General features: G+C 39.4%; 2 protein-coding genes across 3 annotated transcripts; both read right to left on the reverse strand.

The window, feature by feature from the left end:
- Nucleotides 1-457: 457 nt before the first annotated feature.
- On the reverse strand, nt 458-22,119 carry LOC127976324 (structural maintenance of chromosomes protein 6). Its single transcript, XM_052580679.1, has 25 exons — nt 22,072-22,119; nt 21,550-21,696; nt 21,341-21,458; nt 20,350-20,455; nt 20,136-20,272; nt 19,992-20,053; nt 19,717-19,797; nt 19,162-19,263; nt 18,917-19,036; nt 18,735-18,830; nt 18,136-18,282; nt 17,396-17,484; nt 17,091-17,258; nt 12,842-13,020; nt 12,569-12,770; nt 12,377-12,491; nt 3,969-4,132; nt 3,683-3,818; nt 3,509-3,589; nt 3,254-3,424; nt 1,992-2,129; nt 1,717-1,862; nt 964-1,089; nt 755-860; nt 458-498 (listed from the first exon to the last, which is right to left on the reverse strand). The coding sequence occupies exons 1-23, from the start codon at nt 22,084-22,086 to the stop codon at nt 966-968; spliced, it is 2,844 nt and encodes a 947-aa protein (XP_052436639.1). The 5' UTR covers nt 22,087-22,119; the 3' UTR covers nt 458-498; nt 755-860; nt 964-965.
- Nucleotides 4,269-11,986, reverse strand: LOC127976323 (uncharacterized). Of its 2 annotated transcripts, none has more exons than XR_008157767.1 (2): nt 5,073-11,986; nt 4,269-4,551 (listed from the first exon to the last, which is right to left on the reverse strand). XR_008157767.1 is itself a non-coding variant. In XM_052580678.1 (2 exons), the coding sequence occupies exon 2, from the start codon at nt 11,118-11,120 to the stop codon at nt 5,331-5,333; it is 5,790 nt and encodes a 1,929-aa protein (XP_052436638.1). In that variant the 5' UTR covers nt 11,121-11,297; nt 11,819-11,986; the 3' UTR covers nt 4,270-5,330. The 2 variants fall into 2 exon arrangements, 1 of the variants encoding a protein (XP_052436638.1); XM_052580678.1 differs by having other exon boundaries at nt 4,270-11,297; nt 11,819-11,986.
- Nucleotides 22,120-22,327: the final 208 nt, after the last annotated feature.

Here is a 22,327-nt window from a genome sequence, read left to right on the forward strand (position 1 = left end):
TTGTTCACATTAAAAATACTTTTAACAATAGTTTAACAAAGGCACAGATGCAGGGTATGAAAATACACATTTTAGTTTTACCCCCACTAGGGTAAGTTAGACAGGTTTCAGTGAGTTTCACCATAAAACGTGTAATAACTTGTATATTCTACCTGGTGGACTGAGGGGTGATGAAGATGAACTGTCGCTGATGCTGACGTTCTGAAAGTTCCACAAGCATGTTCATCGAAATGCTGCGATTGTGCATGTCCTTAAAAAGGAAAAAAAAAAAATCCTATGTAAAATACTAATGTTTGACATATCAAATGTCTTCAGTAAAGTAATCACACAGGCAAGAGTATACACCATGAACACGTCGAACTCATCGAGGCACCGGAAGGGCGACTCTGTAATCTCCCAGAGTGCCAGGATGAAGCAGACGGTGGAGAAGGAGCGCTCGCCTCCCGACAGGGAACGCATGTCATTAACGTTGTTTTTTTCCTGACCGGGGGGTTTCACCTAAGCCGAAACAAGCAACATACATCACAAAAGAACCAAGGATGTTGTGTGCTCACTTAACACTAGGTATACAACAGAATCCTGAAAATATATTCACAATTTACACAACAATATTAAGCAGCACAACTGTTGTCAGAACTGATAATAATGTTTTTTCATCAGCAAATCGGCATTTGAAATAATATTTCATAATATTATTAATTTAACTGTATTTATGATAAAATAATTGCAGCCTCGATCAAAAAAGGTAGCTTACAGAAATGGACAGAGTTTCATTGCTGTGATCGAACATCATCGAGCCACAGCAGTTCAGCTTCATCATGAAGTCGTTGAAGTACAGCTTGCACCGCAGAGAAAGTGACCTGGAAACACCATTTAAAACAGACTGTTCAAACCTGAAGAACAGGAGTGGAAACCTTTTAAACAGAAACACAACTCTGACGTAACAGTGTTATGCTAAGTTACCGTCACATTATTTTGCATCGGTCCTGACGGTCAGTCATGATGAGGTCCAGACGATCAATAAACTTCCTGAGATCCCTCAGCTGGCCGGACTTGCTTTTGTAATTACTGTGAGCCTCTGCGTACTCTCTGAAAAATATATATTCTTCAGTCATTTGTTTCAGCTATATTAAATATAGGCTTCACATTTATGCTTTTTAAATCTCTAACATGCTTCTTCCAAACTGAGTCAAAATGAGCGGAAAAAAAGTAATTAAATGTATTAATATTAATAAAAAAACATAGTAAAAGAAAATATCACATGAAATAAGCTAACAGTCAAAACTACTTTCTTAAAAATAAAATATAAAATATAAAAAATATTATAACAGCTGAGCCAAGTCTAAACTACCGTATTTTCCGGACTATAAGTCACACTTTTTTTCATAGTTTGGCTCGTCCTGCCACTTATAGTCAGGTGCGACTTATTTATCAAAATTAATTTGACATGAACCAAGAGAAATGAACTAAGAGAAAACATTACCGTCTCCAGCCGCGAGAGGGCGCTTTATGCTGCTCAGTGCTCCTGTAGTCTACACTGAACAGCATCTCTGGCAGCATAGAGCGCCCTCTCGCGGATGGTGACGGTAATGTTTTCTCTTGGTTCTAAATGAATGCGACTTACAGTCCAGTGCGACTTATAGTCCGAATAATTTTAATAGTGAAAATTCATTTTAATACTTAAAAAAGAAATAGAATAAAACCAGCTGTGCACACCTGATAACTCGTTCCTTGTCTCCGTGGCTGCTCTCTTCTGTACTGATTTTTTGTCGCAGGCGTGTGATTTCAGCATCAATGCCTCTGGCACTCTGATATACCTGCTGTCGCACAGGACAGATGGCTCTGGCTTTGGCTTCCCAATCCTTCAAAGCAACAAACAATGAGCAAGTGCAAGATTTCATCATACTGCTCTTTGGATGAAAATAATAGGCACATTTTCTTATTAAGGAGTTTTCTATATGAGATTATATGATATGAAAAGGAGTGATTGCCTGTGTTTCTTCCTCTCTGAGTGACAGATCTTCTTTCATGGCCTGAACAGTAGCCTGATGATCCTCAAGTTTCTTCTCTAAGATCTTCAAGGTTTGATCAAGTTTACTGCACTCAGCCTCTGCCTTAACTTGCTCCTCCTATTCAAGACAGATCCATCTTTCAATAAACACTATGTGTTTGTGTGTGTGTTTTGAATGTGTCTTAAAGAAGACTTTTCTGCACACCAAGCATGAATTTATTTGATCCACAGTACAGCAAAAACAGTACAATTTTGAAATATGTTTGCTATTTAAAATAACCGTGATTTCCGTGAGAACCGTGATGCTTTTTTGCATCAATTCTCCAGTCAAATGATCCTTCAGAAAACATTCTTATATTCTTTGCTGGTAAAAAAGAAAGAAAGAAAAAATAATTCATTATCGTCATCATGTTGAAAACAGCAGAGAATAATTTTTTCAGGTTTCTTTGATGAATAGAAAGTATTTTTCTGAAACAGAAATATTTTGTTTACAATATAAATGTCTTTATTATCACTTTATTGTATTTTTATTTGAAAGTATACATTTCTATAACCCCCCCCCCCCCTCCCCAAAAAAATTCAAAAAAAAAATTCAAGCTTTTGAATGGTATAGTGTATGATGTTAATAAAAGCTTTCTATCTTAGATAAATGCTGATCTTTGGATATTTCTATTCATCAAAGAATCCTGGAAAAAAATGTACTCAACTGTTTTAAATATTATTATTATCATGATTATTATTATTAATAATAATAATAGATGTTTCTAAAACAGCGAATCAGGATGTTAGAATAATTTCTGAAGGATCATGTGACACTGTAGACTAGAGTAATGATGATAAAAATTCAGCTGTGCATCACAAGAGTAAATCACATTTTAAAATATATTAAAATATAAATCAATTATTATAAATAAATAAAAATATCTAACAATATTAGTGTTTTTGCTGTACAGTATTTGGGATCAAATAAATGCAGGCTTGGTGAACAAAAGAGAATTCTCTAAAAAACATAAAATATCTTAATGTTTAAAAACTTTTGACTGGTGTATATATATATATATATAGCATAAAATGACAATTCTAAAATTTCCAGGTTGTCCATGAATTTGTGGGAATCCTGTAGTAGTTGATATACCACTGACAGTTTTTTTTTAAGAAACCAAAAAATGTAAATATTAAAATCTCAAATGTAAAATATTTAATCTGAGCTGAGCGTACTGATCGTCCAGCGCTGTCTCTCACCTTCAGTTGTTCCTTCTCATCTGAGAGCTGCTCCACTTTAGTTTTCACATCATTATATTTCTGATTAATATTCATAAGCGCCGTCTCATGTTTCTTTAACTCATCCTGGGCCTCCTTCACATTTCTCCTCTCCGATTCCATCTTCTGTTCATTTTCTTCTGCTTCTTCTTCCTGTACATTTGACATTCGCTATTATTCCATGTCAAAAAACAATAAACATCAACGTTTGCCTGGTAAAACTGATGGAGAAGTCACCAGAGAGCTGACGTCTTCAGCATGCGCCTCTTCAATGTTCTTAAGTTCGGTTATGGAAGCTTTAACCTTGTTTATACTTTCCTAGAAAAGAACAATTAAAGCCAGCATCAACTACTGTATTCAGATATGTTTGGACATGAATCTAGACTCCATGATATGATAATATGATAATACCTGATTCTTTTTGCAGGCCATGATGACACTCCGCAGCTTCTCCTCCATGAACTGAATGTCTTTCTTCACAGAGCCCAAGTGAAGCTGGAACCGTGAAAGCTGAGCCCGATTGTTCTCCAGCTCGGAGTCCACTAGACTGGAAATCAGTAGAGATAAACACATACAGTACATTCAAGTATAACTGCCTCGGATCATGCCTTAAAGAACTGGGCTCCACAAGGGTTTGCATGAATTATCATCACTGTGCCAGCTTTAACTTGCTCCAGGTACAAACAGAGACACTTGCCGTATTTCTGCCTCTGGGTCTCCACCAAGATACTGGGCCAGTACTTCATGTTCAGCTGTGTAATAGCGATTGGTGTAGACCTGATCACCATCTCCAGTGAAGGCCTCACGACAATTCTTTGGGGGTCGCGACCCCTGCATGACCTTCCTCGCACGAGCGTTCTCCTGTTTAAAAACAAAAACAATATACATTTTAAATATCAAAATAATATCTAAGAATTAAATATATAGATAGACTGCATTTTATCTTTTTATATATACTTTAACATAAACTATAACTTATTCCAGTGAATTTTCAGCATCATTACTACAGTGTTCAGCTTCACATGATCCTTCAGAAATCATTCTCATATGCTGATTTATTAAAAGGCTGTGCAATAGAAAAAATTTTTTTAGCCTTTGATACTTTTTTCAGAACTCTTTGATGAATTAAGAGTTAAGAGTATTGTGGGATATTCTGTGCGCAGTTGGGTGGTTGGAACTCAGCTGGCCTATTTCTCCGGTTAGAAAGAACTGCAGCTACTCCAGAGTGAACATGTCAAGTCTGAATGTTTATTTGTGTGAATATGCACAAAATGTGGTTTCTGTCAGAAAACAAATAAAGATGATAAATATACATGTTATAATATGAAATGAGAAATGACAGATGCAAAGATAAAACAATATACTGTATGATATAGGAACTCTACATAGAACTAATTGTCTGATGAAATAGTAAACAAAATAAACAAGAGCTTATTTTCACATTTGAACACTTATGCAGCTTTATTAGCAGACCGGGACTGCTGCTGCTTACAAGTGGTGTCAAATTACACTGTGTGTGCGCGCGCTGTTCTAGCGCTCCGCTGTGCTCATTGTAATAATTATTAAAATGCTGGTCAGAGACTAAATAAATATTTACATTGACACATATGACAAGCGATGCTCTTAAACAAATAAATAAGCATCTTTGATTGCAAATAAACAAATAAATTCGTCATATACGTGAGGATTACATCTATGGTACTTATATTGATGCAATTATTTTCCTGAGGTAAAATAAACTGAATTACGCTATGACACACTCTGAAACACATCTACTATGATAATAAATATTATTACTTACGGAGTTATAAACGCACAGCAATACCACACAAAGGAAAAAAACAGACTTTAAAGGAATAAAGCCAGGGAAACTCCGTATCAAACTATTATGCTGGACAGTAGCGTCTAACTGAAAACTTTTGCGCATGCACCAGACAAGTCTGGACAAGTCTGGACTCGCGCATGCGTAAAGCAGGGAATTTTGTACAGCCGCCCCACAAATTTACACAGGAAATTTGTAACTCCACAAAATGTCCAGCTTAGCGACTGGTGCTACAAGCTAATCTTCAGGCATTTCTGGTAGCACAATCAGTTTGGCCATAGGGCGGATGTATGTGTTGCCTTTAATGTCCACTTCAGCAGCTCTGATTGCACCATCATCACTTGGTAGGACTCTGGTTATCTTTCCGACAGGCCATTGGGCTCTGGGAAGTTGGGAATCTGCAATCAATACAACCTGATCGACTGCTAGGTTTGGTGTGATGTTCTGCCACTTCTGTCGAAGTTGAAGACTTGGTAGGTAGTTTCTGAGGAACTGGGTCCAGAAGTGATCGGCGATCACTTGGCTGTGTCTATAGCGACGCCGTCCAAGCAGATTACTGGGTCCATAGACAGCCTGAGGTAGGGAAGCATCTCGCCGCCCCATAAGCAGCAAATTGGGGGTAATCGGGTCTGGATCCGCTATATCAGACGATACATACCCCAGGGGCTTTGAATTCAAGATACCCTCCACCTCGATCAACACTGTACTCAGGACTTCCTCTGAGAAGGTATGATCTTTCAGAACAACTTGGAGGGAAGCCTTGACAGATTTAATTTCCCTCTCCCATACTCCTCCAAAGTGAGGCGCGTGCGGTGGGTTGAATATGAAGGAAATTTTTTGGTTGGCTAGCTGCTCTCGGAGGGATGGTTCCATTTCTGCGAAAGCTTCAGAGAGCTCACGCTCTCCCCCTCTGAAGTTGGTCCCTCTGTCGCAGATAAGTTCAAAGGGCTTTCCTCTTCTTGCTATGAAGCGTCTGAGGGCTAATAAAAAGGAATCTGCATCCATGTTGCATAACAAGTCGAGATGTACACACCTTGTAGTGAGACATTTAAATATTATGCCCCATCTCTTTTCCTGCCGTCTGCCAATTTTGATCACGTAGGGACCAAAACAGTCCATCCCTGTCGACCAGAATGGAGGCTGATTAATCCTCAGACGAGAAACTGGTATGTCTGCCATTTTAGGTATAACAGGCTTGCCACGCCATTTCCTACATTCAGCACATTGTCTCTGGTGCTTTTTGACCATCTGACGGCCTCTGAGAACCCAATAGGTTCGTCTTAACTCAGCGAAGACTCTTTCAGGACCTGCATGCATCAGGCGGTTATCAAAATCTTGGATTAACAGTTTGGTTATGGGGTGTTCTGGTGCCAGCACAATAGGGTGAAGTGCATCCTCTGGTAGTGTTGCAGCTTTCCGTAATCTACCACCAACTCTAATCAGGCCTAGATCAGGGTCTAATGCTGGAGCAAGGGAACTTAATCGACTGTTTGAATGCACAGGTTTGTTGGCTTGAAGGGCATGTACTTCATCAGGAAAGCTTTCAGTCTGTGCACGTTTGAGTACAGCCATTTCAGTCTCTATGCGGTCTGTGGCAGACATAGGGGGTGCTGCAGCACCATGCAGAAACTCATATGTGGTCATGATAAGGTTGTCCCATGATTTGCAGTTATCTACATTAGGTAAAGAGGTATGATTGATTGAGACATTACCGCAGAATTTGGATTTGCGGAGTTCATCTGAGTCTTCCACTGGCACTGAGGGGTGGATAGGCCAGTGGTCTGGAGACTGTTGCAAAAATTCTGGACCTTGGTTCCATCGGCAGGTGTGGGACAGATCTGTGAGGGTCTTACCCCGGGTTATATCGTCAGCAGGGTTGTTGTCTGAATCTACATAGTTCCAGTTTTCACATCCAACAAGGTCTTGAATCTCTGCAATTCGTGTGCCTACGAAAACTTTGTAGGTGCATGACTCAGAGTTTATCCAGTGTAACACGGTGGTTGAGTCTGACCACATGACTGTCTGTCTGATGTTAAGAGTAAGTTCGGAGTTCAGTGTTTTGGCAAGCTGAGCCCCAGACAATGCTGCACAGAGTTCAAGGCGTGGCACAGAGAGTTGCTTCTTAGGTGCCACGCGTGACCTCGCCATGATAAACACAACTTGGATAGAGTCATCCGTTTCTGCCCGTAAATATGCCACAGAGCCATATGCTTTCTCTGAAGCATCACAGAAGACATGTATATCGAGAGTAGAGGATGTGTTGTTGCATGCTGGTGTGTAACACCTAGGTATTGTTATTTTTTGTAGGTTTGGAAGCTCTTCTTCCCATGCATGCCATTCTGAAAGGAGATCAGCTGGTAGAGGTTCATCCCAGCTTTCAACCCTCTTCCATAATGTTTGAACCAGAATTTTGGCCCTTGTAGTAAAGGGTATGATGTATCCGAGTGGATCATACTGGCTTGCCAGGATGCGATAAACAGTTCTCATTGAGGTTTCACCATTTGTAGAGACAGGTCTGTGTTTGTAACTGAAAGTGTCTTGTGAACAGTGCCACATCAATCCAAGTGCTGACTCTTGTGGATCAGTTTTATTAGCTGACAACCACAGTTCACAGCCCTCTGATTTTGCTTCGAAGGGTAGGTGAGCAATCACATCAGGAACATTGCTAGCCCACTGCCTTATGTCAAACCCACCAGTATTCAACAATGTTCTCATTTTGTCAATGAGTTTCTTAGCCTGATGCTGACACTGAAGTGACTGTAAGCAGTTGTCCACATAGAAAGACTGCTGGATAGACTCAACTACCTCTTCATTGCCCTCAGTGTTGTCTCTGACATGCCTCTGGAGAGCATATGTGGCACAGCATGGACTACATGTTGTCCCAAATGGTAATACTCTCCATTCATAGATGTCAGGGGTGCGCTCTCTTTCCATGTCCCTCCAAAGAAAGCGGAGCAGTGGCTGATCTTCAGGTAGCAGTCTGATCTGGTGAAACATGGCTCGTATGTCTCCACTTATGGCAACAGCATGCTGTCTGAATCTAAGCAGGACTCCCAGCAGTGGTGGACCAAGGGTGGGACCAGGCAGTAGATTGTCATTTAGGTTTGTCTGCAGATGGCTGAAAGAGCAATTAAACACCACACGGTCTTTGCCATTGTGGTGCACAATGTGGTGAGGAACAAACCATGACTCAGTGGAATTGGCTGCTTCTGCACTGGTTATTCGGACTGCATAGCCAGCCTCTTCAAGTTTGTGAATCTCCTTGTTATACACATTTGCCAGGTTAGTGTCCTTAATCAAGCGGCGTTCTGTGGCTCTTAAAAGAGCCATGACAGCATTTGGTGAAGCCTGAAATTTGGGTGCATCCACTTTTCGCAGCAGTGGAGTAGCGTAGCGATTCACACCATCAACTGTTACTTGTACCGTTTTCTGTTCCAACATGGCAAGTGCAGCTTTATCTTGTTTAGAACGGACTACTTCTTTTTCGTTCCTTGATGGCAGTATGTCAAGCTGCCACAGTCGCTCCACATGTTGACGTAACTCTTGTGTAGGTGAAAGGAATGTGGTGTGAAGGCATGAGCTTATGTTTGAGGGTTGCTGGAAAAAGGTTGTTGGTCCTTGCACTGTCCAGCCAAGCTGTGTGTGTACTGCTATAGGGCTACCAAGCGGACCCATACGAATTGGGCAGTTTGGTGTAATCAGCTGCGGATAATCTGATCCTATGAGCAGCAGAGGCTGTACTTTGGTGAAGCTTTGTAAAGGAATGTCCCTGAGGTGTCCATATCTTCTCTTCAGCGTGTCTACTGGACAAGACTGCTCAGCAAGATTAAGATCTGCAGCTGTGAAAGCTTTATGAATCTGGTGTTTTACATTCAGGTGTGACAGAGCTGATACCTCAAAGGAGACGGTGGTACCTCTCAGGTGAACAAGGTCGTGTCTTATTGTTCTAAGAGCCAGCACTTCCTCAGGTCCTTTTAAATGCAGATGTTTGGCTGCTGCAGGTAGTATGATTGTTTTTTCAGACCCGTCGTCCAGCACTGCATGAGTGTCCAGAAACCTTTTGCCGCTGCGAAGTCTTACTGGAACTACTTTCAGCATGACTCTGCCTGAGTGACTGGTTTGATCCAAGTAAACTTGAGAATTGGTTGTGCTCACTGTTAGTATGCTCTGATTCTCCACAGCAACTGCAACTTCATGTAGAACGGGCAAGTGGAGTCCCCCACATGTAGAACACGCTCTCTTAAGAGTACAGCTGTCTGGTTTGTGACCTCGTCCACACCTCCAGCATTTATTGTGGTCCTTCACCCAGCTTCCCCTTTGAGTGTGGTTCAACCTGCAAAAAGCTGGACAAGCATTGAGGTAATGTTCATGGTTGTTGCAGAAGGGACAAAAGGGCTTAAAGCGATCCTGCTTTTTAGCTGTAGCTGCCATTTTAGATCCTGTGGATGAGCTAGAGGGCAAATTGATGGATTGAGGTTGTTCACTGCCTGTGAGAATTGTGGCTGACTTGGCTTTAGAGTGAGGAAGGAATTTCTGTTCTCGCCGAAAGGCTTCTGGTTGCACTGGCCCTGTTACCCGTCGAGATATCTGAATGGCCTGGGACTTCCTTTCCAGCCACTCCGAAAATTCTGACAATGTATAAGTTCTAGAACTGCCACTCATGATGATGTGCTGGTTGAGACAGTATTCTATGAATGAGTCTCTGTAACTGACAGGAAGTTTGGTCAGTAAAGTGTCAACGTGGGAACCACACTGCAGCTCATATCTAGATGGCCCTTCCATTGTGTTCAACATGCCCACAAGTGTGTTAACAGCTGCTGCAAAGTCTTCAAATCCCTGTGCATCACCTGGTCGAATAGCTGGAGCATTAAGGATTGCTCTAAGCTCGCTCTGAATTAATTGTCTTGGTTGACCGTATCTCTGTTCAAGAGCCTGCATGGCACTGGTGTAAGGATATGGGCTGTTGACATACCTCTTAGCTACCTGGTAAGCAGCAGGCAGATGTAGGTGATCCAAAAGCACTTGATACTTATAGTCCTCTGTTAAATGTCTGTGTGGGCCAAGGACGCTGTCCAACCCTTTCTTGAGCATCAGGAAATCACTTTCCTTCCCTGATGAAAATACTGCCAGCCTTGGTTTTGGTATGCCATAGGAAGAAGCAATGACCATCTCCATCAGTCCAGGCGTCACATTGTTTGTAGGATGATAATGTTGGGATTGTGGTCCAGGCCGAGGAGGAGGAGGTGGTGGTTGAAAAGGGTGATGCAGATGCATTGTTGGTTGAATTGGCACAGGCTGAACTGGAGCTGGCACTGTCTGCTGGTACTGTGGCGGCAGTGAGACTGGAACAGATTGTGCAGCAACTGGCTGACGTTGGGGCTGCACACGAGAAGGCGCAGGCTGTATCAGGCTTGGCTGATGCTGTATCTGAGGATGGGCAGGCTGGGCAGCTGTAGGAGGCCATGAGTCTGCCCGTCGGAGTTCAGAAAGCAGCCTTTGAGGTTTCGGCCCTGGCAGAGAAGCTACACGAGCTATATTACTTGGCTGCATGCTTGATTGTGGGCGCTGCTGCATAGGGGGCTCATGATAGAGTGTTTCCTCATAGTGTGGAGATGATGCTACAGTCATAGAAGGTTGTAATCCCATGTTCTTGAGTTCAGCCTGAGAAATGCTCTTATAATGTGCATAAACAGGAGATCTAGAAGCGAAGGATGCTTGTCTAGCACTGTCCATTCTGATCTGAAGCTCTCTCATCTCACTGCTTAAATCTCTCCATCGTGCCTCCAAGTGGTGCAGGTTTCCACCTTCAAAGTCTCTCTCCAAGGGAGGAGGAGTAATATAGCCCTTATATGGGTCCTGGCTTACATTAGGTATTCCTTGAGTGCCATCTGCTGGTGATGGATGAGCATGCATCAGATGTGGATAATCAAGCACATAATCCTCCAAGTAGGTGGGTACCCGCCGAGTACGACTTGGATGAGGATCTGGTACTTGCTCTCCCTCATAATAATCTCTGGATGTAGCCATAGCGCAGCTGATGTCCCGATCCGGCTCGAAGGACCAATTTGTGGGATATTCTGTGCGCAGTTGGGTGGTTGGAACTCAGCTGGCCTATTTCTCCGGTTAGAAAGAACTGCAGCTACTCCAGAGTGAACATGTCAAGTCTGAATGTTTATTTGTGTGAATATGCACAAAATGTGGTTTCTGTCAGAAAACAAATAAAGATGATAAATATACATGTTATAATATGAAATGAGAAATGACAGATGCAAAGATAAAACAATATACTGTATGATATAGGAACTCTACATAGAACTAATTGTCTGATGAAATAGTAAACAAAATAAACAAGAGCTTATTTTCACATTTGAACACTTATGCAGCTTTATTAGCAGACCGGGACTGCTGCTGCTTACAAGTGGTGTCAAATTACACTGTGTGTGCGCGCGCTGTTCTAGCGCTCCGCTGTGCTCATTGTAATAATTATTAAAATGCTGGTCAGAGACTAAATAAATATTTACATTGACACATATGACAAGCGATGCTCTTAAACAAATAAATAAGCATCTTTGATTGCAAATAAACAAATAAATTCGTCATATACGTGAGGATTACATCTATGGTACTTATATTGATGCAATTATTTTCCTGAGGTAAAATAAACTGAATTACGCTATGACACACTCTGAAACACATCTACTATGATAATAAATATTATTACTTACGGAGTTATAAACGCACAGCAATACCACACAAAGGAAAAAAACAGACTTTAAAGGAATAAAGCCAGGGAAACTCCGTATCAAACTATTATGCTGGACAGTAGCGTCTAACTGAAAACTTTTGCGCATGCACCAGACAAGTCTGGACAAGTCTGGACTCGCGCATGCGTAAAGCAGGGAATTTTGTACAAGTATAATTATTTACTATCACTTTTTTTATTGAACATATCAATGCAGAATAAAATAATTTATTAATTTAATAAAATTATAATAATAAATAAGTTTAATAAAAATGTATGGACCCAGCTTTTTAACTGTAGTGTTGTTGGTTGCAAAAGATTTCTATTTTAAACAAATGCTGTTTTTTTTCACTTTTTTTAATTTGCCCTGTTTAGTAAATCTGGCCTTAAAAATCCCAAACTTTTGAACATTAAACTATAATGAAAAACAGGTCGTTTTACTCAATTCTTAATCAGCTGAATGCAAAAAAGAAAAAATGTGCACCCTGTGTTACATATTATTATAAATGCTTTTACTTATTACTATTACTTCACAACTTACTTTGATAATCAGAATGCTCTCAATGCCCCTCATGTCAATCAGACAGTTTGTCATCACTGGGTTCTCGACATTGATGCATTCCAGCACAGATGGAAACTCAGGATGCTGGACTCCACTGACAAGAACACGTAGAAACATCATGTTTACTGTACCCTTATAAGACCTCTGGATCCATTTCTGGACATTTCTTACCGGCCTTGCAGGTTATAAACTCTGTAAGTGAATGGACACACGATTATCTGAGGCCTGCCGCCTCTGGGGAAGTATAAGGACATCAGTCCTTGCAGGACTTTTTCGTCCCTGTAATTATCACAGCAAAAGCTTTTAATTAAACCTCGTACGCAACTCTCCACAGCCACGGCTAAACTGGGATCCTTTAGGCTGATGCATGCACCTGGTGAAGATTGAAAACAAGATTAGGAGTAATTCTGTGTGAATAATCTGGAGATACGGAAGGCCTCTCACCTATAGGTCCCACAGGTTTCTTGATGAATCGGCCCTGAGCGAAGGCTTTGTTGATGGACTCCATCAATTCTGGCATGTGATCGCCGAAGCGTCTCAGTCTGTTGGATCTGCTGGCCATTAGCTGCTTCTTTCTCTTCAGTCTGGACTCCAGAGAGACCTGGATGCTCTTTTCCTCCATGCTTTCCAAAAATGATAAAAACTCTAAAACTGTAATTTATCGAAAGCAAGATCATGTACAGATGAGTCTATATTTAAAGTTATTACATTTTACTCTCAGTAAACTTTTACTGAACAGTTTTCAAAATGCTAAATATTTATTTTACTTATTCTACTGTAGCTATTTCATGTCAAAAAATTTGTGCTGTCAATCAATTAATCACGATTAATCGCATCCAAAATAAACGCTTTTAAATACATAACATTATGGGCCCTATCTTGCACCCAGCGCAATTGACTTTGTACACCGACGCATGTGTCATTCCTATTTTGCACCCGCGCAAAGCGCGCTTTTCCCTCCACAGAAGCACGTCGCTAAACTAGTGAATGAACTTGCGCTCCCTGGGCGGTTCAGCGCAAAAAAGGAGGCGTGTTCCGGCGCAAACAATCCCTGGTGCTATTTTGCTGTTCCATTATACAATTGCGCCACTGACCAGAAAAAACCTAGTCTATGGCCCTATTTTAACGATCTGAAACGCAAGTGTCAAAGCGCGAAGCGCAAGTAACTTTGTGGGCGGGTCTCGGCGCTGTTGCTATTTTCCCGGCGGGATAAATGGCTCTTGCGCCCGGCGCAAATCTAAAATGGGTTGGTCTGAAGTAGCTTCATTATTCATAGGTGTGGTTTGGGCGTAACGTGAAATAAACCAATCAGAGCGTCATCCAACATTCCCTTTAAAAGCAGGAGCGCAAGTTCCATTATAGATTGCTATTATTATGGCGTATTTACCAGGCGCACGCCAGGAGCGGTTCACAGCCGAGGAGACTGTTGTTCTTGTAAGAGCAGTGAAAGACAGAGAAGTTGTGTTGTATGGGGATGGGAGAAACCCACCCAAAATACACCACAATGATTTCTGTCATCTCATGTGTTAATATTTTTTTGTGTAACAATTTATGATTTGCAAAAATAACTGTTGCATCTGTGTAGATTACATGAGCAAAGTGTATGCGCGTTTTGCACGCTACTACATTATGGTCAAGCATGCGCCCTTAAAATAGCATAATGAACAACGCGCAACGCGCCACTGACTTTAGACTAGGTTTTTTCTGGTCAGTGGCGCAATTGTTTAATGGAACAGCAAAATAGCACCAGGGATTGTTTGCGCCGGAACACGCCTCCTTTTTTTGCGCTGAACCGCCCAGGGAGCGCAAGTTCATTCACTAGTTTAGCGACGTGCGTCTGTGGAGGGAAAAGCGCGCTTTGCGCGGGTGCAAAATAGGAATGACACATGCGTCGGTGTACAAAGTCAATTGCGCTGGGTGCAAGATAGGGCCCAGGGTCCCTAAAGTCAGTGGCGCGTTGCGCGTTGTTCATTATGCTATTTTAAGGGCGCATGCTTGACCATAATGTATAGCGTGCACAACGGCGCATACACTTTGCTCATGTAATCTACACAGATGCAACAGTTATTTTTGCAAATCATAAATTGTTACACTAAAAAAATATTAACACATGAGATGACGGAAATCATTGTGGTGTGCCACGAAGATGTGAAAAAATAGGCATACATCTAGCTTACAAATTATTCAGGCTAATTGTAGTAATTAAGGATCAGACCTGTTTGAGGTCATATATGTATATAAGGACATCTGACAAATTGATTTGTCCGTCAAGAACCAGGAAAAAAAATCGATGAAACAATTGTGGCTATTTCCTCCCACGCCTGTTTAACCGACGCTATTTTGGGTGGATTTCTCCCATCCCCATACAACACAACTTCTCTGTCTTTCACTGCTCTTACAAGAACAACAGTCTCCTCGGCTGTGAACCGCTCCTGGCGTGCGCCTGGTAAATACGCCATAATAATAGCAATCTATAATGGAACTTGCGCACCTGCTTTTAAAGGGAATGTTGGATGACGCTCTGATTGGTTTATTTCACGTTACGCCCAAACCACACCTATGAATAATGAAGCTACTTCAGACCAACCCATTTTAGATTTGCGCCGGGCGCAAGAGCCATTTATCCCGCCGGGAAAATAGCAACAGCGCCGAGACCCGCCCACAAAGTTACTTGCGCTTCGCGCTTTGACACTTGCGTTTCAGATCGTTAAAATAGGGCCCTATTTCTTAATACATAACAGGCACGTGCACAGGTAGGGCTCAACCTGTGCAGAACACATGCCCTTTTTGCCCTTACACTCCGAAGTGCCTTTTTTTTTTTTTTTTAATCAATGCTATTGGTCACCCTTTACGCCTGTCTTTCTGTTTTACCAAATTAAAGTTCTTAAAACGAGCTTGTGTAAATCTTATTCGATCATCAAGCTGTCAGTAAGCTGATAACTCCGCCCCCTCTATATTCATTGAATCAACTGAAGTTCTACATCAGCCGCACAGTAGACACCAGCTGAGCTGAACAAAGTTTTGCGAAGGGTAAATAAATATCTTGTTGTTTGAATAAGTACTACTAAACACTGTCTATAAAGGCTCATATTTTATTTATTTGATGTCTGACTGACTCACTGACTGAGACATGTGGGACGTCGCCTGAGAGAGAGGGCTAGCATTTGCCATCTAGTCATAGCCAACACTTAAATAGCCTGTGCACACAGTTGCATTTCATCTTTTATAAAATGCTAATTTGGCCAAATGCATTTTACCACAGGAAAAACTGAGCGCTCCGTCTATATAGCTAAAAAAACTAGTTTGTAACCTAGATGAAAATGTAATGTGATGCCGGCAGCGGCAGGCGCCGTCGCCGTTTTAATGACGGACAGAAAAAAAAAATCACATTTGCACACATTCGCTGGTCAAAAACGATATATTGATAAGTAATACAACAACATATAATTTGTTTTTACCATCGGAAAATCTTAACAGGTGCGCCCCCGCGCTGTTTCGTACTCGAACTTACACAAAGCGACGAGTGATCCTCGTCACCTAGATAACATATTTCTAAGAAATTTCTTCTTTGATTTATGATTGCTGATACACTTAATTTATTAACATTTAGGCTAATCATGTTATGGTATACTCTCTGTATACTCTCTGTATAAAATGTTGTAAAACATGGTTTTACTACAGTAATGTAGTAGTAACTAAAAGAAAAATTACAGAAGATCACTGAAATCTTTATATTTTATCATGCAGAATGTAATTCATGATTCATTCCAAGGGTTCATTTATTTGATCCAAAATACAGCAAAATCAGTAATATTGTGTAATATTTTTACAATTTTAAATAACTGTTTTCCATTTGAATATATTTTAAAATGTAATTAATTTCTGTGATCAAAGCTGAATTTTCAGCATCATTACTCCAGTTCAGTACTCTTCAGTGTCACGTGATCCTTCAGAAATGCTTTTCACTGCAACTGTACTTTTCACACTATTTTTATTTATTTTTTCATTGCTGGCTTATTTTAGGGAAAGTGTAGTGAATAAGAGACCTTCAAGAGACCAACATCCCTGGTCCACCACAGTATCAAATTTTTGCCAGATACATGGCTCACAGAAGGTTGCTGTTGTATTAGGTTTAAAGAAGCCCTTAAAACCCTGTTTATCTATATTATCTAATTATCTAATATTATTATTATGGTTGCTATTAATCGTGAATAAATCTAAAGCTTTTGAGACTATTATTTTGTGTTATTGAATTTGTCATGAAGATGTGACCATTTCTTCCTTTTATGCAGGCTTACTAAATAATCTTGATATAAAGGGGGGGGGGGGGGGTGCCCTTTTTCAGTTTCAGCACATGCCCCTCAAAAGGTCTGTGCACGGCCCTGATACATAATACAAACACATGCATGTATATATATTTAAGAAAAATATGTTATGTTTATATATTATATATATAGAAGCATACACATGTAAATAGTTTCAAAATATATACATAATAAACACAGTACACATAAATATATTATGGAAACAAAAACTTTTATTTTGGAAGTAAATAATCATTGGACAGTACTAATGTTTTTTTTTTTTTTTTTAGCTAAATTTCAAGTCAAAGTCGTGCCACATGACATTAAGGCCATCATGTTTGCATACACCTTGTGTCCCTGCCATAAGAAGTAAAGCTGTCAGACTTTACCTCAGTTTATCATATTCCTCTCTTCCTTTAAGCAGAGCTTGTTGTTTGTCCTTGATCTCTTGATTCAGAGCGCTGGACTCGTCCTCAAGCTTTTCCAGCTGCTTTTTGAAGGCAGATATTTTTTCTTGATGCTGTGCTTGCTCAGACTCATGGCTTCTTCTGCCACTGCTAAAAACCTCATCAAATTACGTAGTCAGTTACTTGAATCACGTTTTCAACCAAGTCAAACACACAGTATGATGTTAAACAACTTATCAACATAAACAGCCTAAAATTAGAGGTGTTCCCTTAACAAAAGGACTCACCCATGACTTATTTTGTGAACTCGGTCCTGAAGAAGGCATTGCTCCTTTTCTAAGTTCTTCAACTTATTCTCAGCGCGGAAGTAAACCACCTGAAAAACTGGCACTTTAAAAATCTAAAAAAACTCTTTAGAAATCAAGAAGAACCCTCTTTATAAAATCTGCCAACTTAAAGCAGTAGCTCACTTAGAAACTAAAACCATGCAATCATTTACTCTCCATCAGGTCTTTTTAAAACCCATATGATTTTCTTTCTTCCATGCAACACAAAATTAGATGGTTCACACTTCTCTTTTCCATCCAATGATAGCAAATGACTGGAGCTGACAAACAATCTGCACAAAATGTGTAAGCTATATTTTAAGTCTTCTGTCGTTATTTAGGTTATCAGTTCCTGAAAAGTTGAATCATCCTCTTTTATGCAGATTTTTTGTCCTTGTGCATGATAACCTCTGGTCACTTAATGCCTTCAACTGCTTGGGGAAGAGAAGCACAAACGCTCTTCAAAATGTGTCTCTTTATATTCCATAGAAGAACAAATTTTGGGTGACATTCCTTTAATAATAATATAACACTGCAAACAAGCGAATGTTGCTCACATGTAAAGAGCTGAAGAGATATGCATGTTTTCATTTAAAATTAATGCAGCTATTACATAGCTCGAGATATTAAAGTACATTTGTGAGCAGGAGCAAAAACTCTGTAACAGTAACTAACAGAAAGAGAAAAGAAAGAAATTTCACCTCCTGATTTTTCTTTGCTTTCGTTTTGACTTTAATCTCGTCCTTCATCTTACAGCTCTCCTCGGCCAGACGCTCCTGCTCTTCTCGAAGCATGCAAACCTTCTTCTGAATGTCCTGCAGTCTCTTTTCAGCAGTGGTAACTTTGCTCTTAAAAGCAAATAAGTTTTTAGGTCTGATCGACTAATGTTACATCTGGATGATACACACTTCACCTAATGATGTTTAACTGCTACTAAAAACCATATATGACACTATCAGTCGTGTTGTTCTGTTAAAAACTTTACACTGCCGCTCAAAAACATAATAATTATGATTTATATTGTTTTTGAAAGATGTCTGCTTTTCCATATAAGCATATTAAAATGATTTCTGAAGGATCATGTGAGACTAAAGACAGGAGTAATGATGCTGAAAATTCAGCTGCGCATCACAGGAATATATTTAAATAAAGAAATGAATGAAATGAGAAAATAGTTCATGCAACTTCAATTTTTGATCTGCTGAGCATTAGACACGTCTTTCAACCCCAACAAAAACAGTTTTAATGTACCATAATACAAACATAGTTCTGCCAGATCAATACAGTTGAACACACAGACCTGACAGAGCTGCAGCTTTTCTTCATGTTTATGATTAGACTCTTCTTTTTCAATTTGTTCCATCAGTTGTTCAACAAGCCTCTCCTTCTCTCTCACCTAAAACAAACAGAGACACTGCTGAACAAAGACTCTCTAACGCAAGTGACTTTTCACACGTCTGCATGAAGCACTAAATCACGTACCAAACACCATGCCATCTTCTTTTTCAAGTCCTCCAGAGTCTGTCTCATATTGTCAAGCGATGACAAGCGCTCATATCTTTCTTTCTTTTGCAAAAACAACTGCCTGAGATCTTTAAGACACTAAAAGTATAAAGATACAGCCAATGTGTGATGTTAGTGTTGAGTGCATGTGTAAAACAGGCATTATGGGTGATTAAGTATGAGAAACACTAATAATGATGCTTGAATATGAATTAACAAATCACCTCCTCTTGTCTTTCCACCTGTTCGCGAGTCAAGGCTTTAGTCTGCTTGATGTGAATGTAGTCTTTCTTCATTTGCTCCAGAAGAGTTGCTTTCATGAAAAACTTAAGGGAAAAAAAGTGTGAACAGCCATATAACACTGCTTCAGTTATTCAGTTCAAAATTGAGATTTATACATCATCTAAAAGCTGAACAAATAAGCTTTAGATTGATGTATGATTTATTAGGATAGGACAATATTTGGCCGAAATCTGAAATCTAAGGGTGCAAAAAAATCTAAATCCTGAGAAAATCGCCTTTACAGTTCTCCAAATTAAGTTCTTAGCAATGCATATTACTAATTAAAAAAATGAAGTTTTGATATATTTACAGTAAGAAATATACAAAATATCTTCATGGAACATGATCTCTACTTAATATCCTAATGATTTTTGGCATAAAAGAAAAATCTGTAATTTTGACCCATACAATGTATTTTTGGCTATTGCTTTAAATATACCCCGGCAACTTCAGACTGCTTTTGTGCTCCAGGGTCACATATATGAAAAATAAATCACCTTGTACTTGTCTGCTTCACTTTTTGAATGCAGGAATTGTTTGCTCATTTCTTGATTCAGCACTGAAACAGGATTGTCAACCTGTAATATGACATTAATCCAGAAACAGAAATAAATCGATTACATGTTTGTGTGGTTTACTTTATACAACATGAATACTAAAACAACTAGATGTTTAACTTAAAATAATTACTTCTCAATAACTAAAAGATTGCACTTAAAAGCATGCAAGTCATATGAGCTGATATCTTTACTTAGTTTTTCACCAATAATACCTGGATGCCGAAATGGTCTAGTATAGCAGTTAACTCTTCCTTCTTTGTGGAAACGACATGACCTAGAAATAGAGAGTCTAAATATATACCAGGAAGTCCTATTTCTGAAATAACCTGAGACCTGAGAGTAAGTCTTGATATTACCAGTTTTATTCTTGATTTTACAAGTCCTGCAACCGTCGCTTGTGATCCGATGCTCAATGCAGATGCTGTCTCCATAAATGTCACCTTTATAGGAGTCGTTCCCTCTGTTTTTTAATATCACTTTAATGTCTGCAAAACTGGAAACAAAAGGATCTTATGAAAAATAAAAAGTATCTTAATGAAGTGATACTAGTGCATTCTAAAATATACGAACCTCTCTTTATATTTGACAAAGCCCTTCAGAGATGTTCCTCTGTTGGTTATAGTTGCTTTTCCACCAAGACCCACTATAAGAGCTGTGAGAATGGCACTTTTCCCAGCTTAGATTGGCATAAAAAAAAAAATGCATACAGTGCACTGAGAAAAGAGTATGTTTTTATACCTGTCTAAAAATCTAAAAATTATCTTACAGTGATTTGAATTTAGTTATATTACCATAATCTAAATTGCAATGCTACAAAATAAAGAAGTGCACCATTAAACTGACATCGTATTTATTGTTTTTTAATGAATAGTTGTATTTTTAGGAGTACCCGAGGTGTAAATCAGCTTAGATAGAAGGGCTCTTGAAGTCAAAAATGTTGAGAAACATTTATTTATACACTAGCAGTCATACTTTTGGACACATTGACCCATTATTTGCTATAAGTATTTTGCAATAGTATTCTGTTTACTTTTCCATCAGCATCCAGCCAAACAACACATTTTATCATTTTTTTTAAAGAAAAATATATATTAAAAATAAAGAACATATAGAAATAAATACTAGCCTTTTTAAACCATAGTGTTAAATACTATTTATACATGTAGTTATTTGCATTTCAGTGTACAGATAGTTGCTACAAGTAGTCGTGACAAAAATGTTTACATTTTGTGCCACCTAACACGATAATTATTGTATAACACAATAAAAACAGATGTGAATTATATTTTAGTATAGGACAAGCTAGCATAGAGGTTTCCTATTTTTAGATGAATCTTCAGTGTTTTTTATAGTGTTGATTTTTGGCAAATTGTAGGTCAGTTTTTTAATTTGATCCCAAGACCATTTTTTTTTTATTAAACATCTCATATGTAGGCACAAATGATTTTAAATGCTTTCAAGAGTTCCAAAATTGTGTTTGACTGGTAGTTTAAATCATGAATGTTTTATTAATTCAGTCCAATTAAAAAAATGATAATAATAATAATAAAAAAAAACTTACTTCCATTGTTCCCAACAATGAAGTTTACGTTTGGTCCAAATTCGAAAGGTCCGAGCAAATGGTGGCTCATAAAGTTCCTCAAAGTGATACTTTCTATCACGCCGATGTCTCCCACACTCTGTAACAGCACAAGATGTTATCTGAACCGGAACTGACACTACAACATTTAGTGATGGTATGTTATGCATTCATGAAATCACTAAACTGACGGAAGCAGAGAGTGACTGATCTTGCTGGACTTTATCCTCCTCATCATCCAGAACATGTGTTTTGCCATCTGTCCTAGGAGTCTTAGAAGGTTTTACAACATTGTGGACACAAGACTTCCTCTTACTCATGACTGAAAGATGCCCAGCCTAGAAGAAAGGAGCACAGAAACACACCCGTATGCATCTTGAAGCGTTTCTAACGTGCTGTCAAACAGTTTGTTTCACTTATTCAGAGTTTTATGAAACATGATATTTCAAGCAAGAAAGTTCGCATTTGATGTCAGAAGCTGTCACTGAAATGCATTATAAAGGCAGGGTTGCCAACTCTCACGCATCTGGAGTGTCACGCCAGATGCGTGAGAGTTGAAGCACAGATGCTGAGAGGAACAACAGAGAGGAACAACAGATACTCTCGCGAACATGCCAGTATGACATCACTCTGCTGACATAAACGAACAGGTGTACAGACAGTAATAAAAGTAAGATCTATTACATGAATCATGTATATCTGATTGTGCTTACCCCTTTCCTCTGCATCTGGAAAGTGAATGCGTCTTCTTGAGGTCTTCCTGGTTGACTGGCGCACAACTTCAACAAACTCCACCCTCCTGCTATGACTGTAAAACTTCTGAGCTGTGCTTATTATGCTGCATAATGTCCATAAACGTCGTAGAATATTGTAGAAAAATTTTATGGCAAATTACCACATTAACCTTTTTATCAAACTCATTTTTAGTACTTTACAGTGAATTTCCTACACACATTGGTTAAGTCATTG

This window comes from Carassius gibelio, chromosome B17, assembly GCF_023724105.1.
Source record: "Carassius gibelio isolate Cgi1373 ecotype wild population from Czech Republic chromosome B17, carGib1.2-hapl.c, whole genome shotgun sequence".
In the NCBI taxonomy this organism is placed as follows: Eukaryota; Metazoa; Chordata; class Actinopteri; order Cypriniformes; family Cyprinidae; genus Carassius; species Carassius gibelio.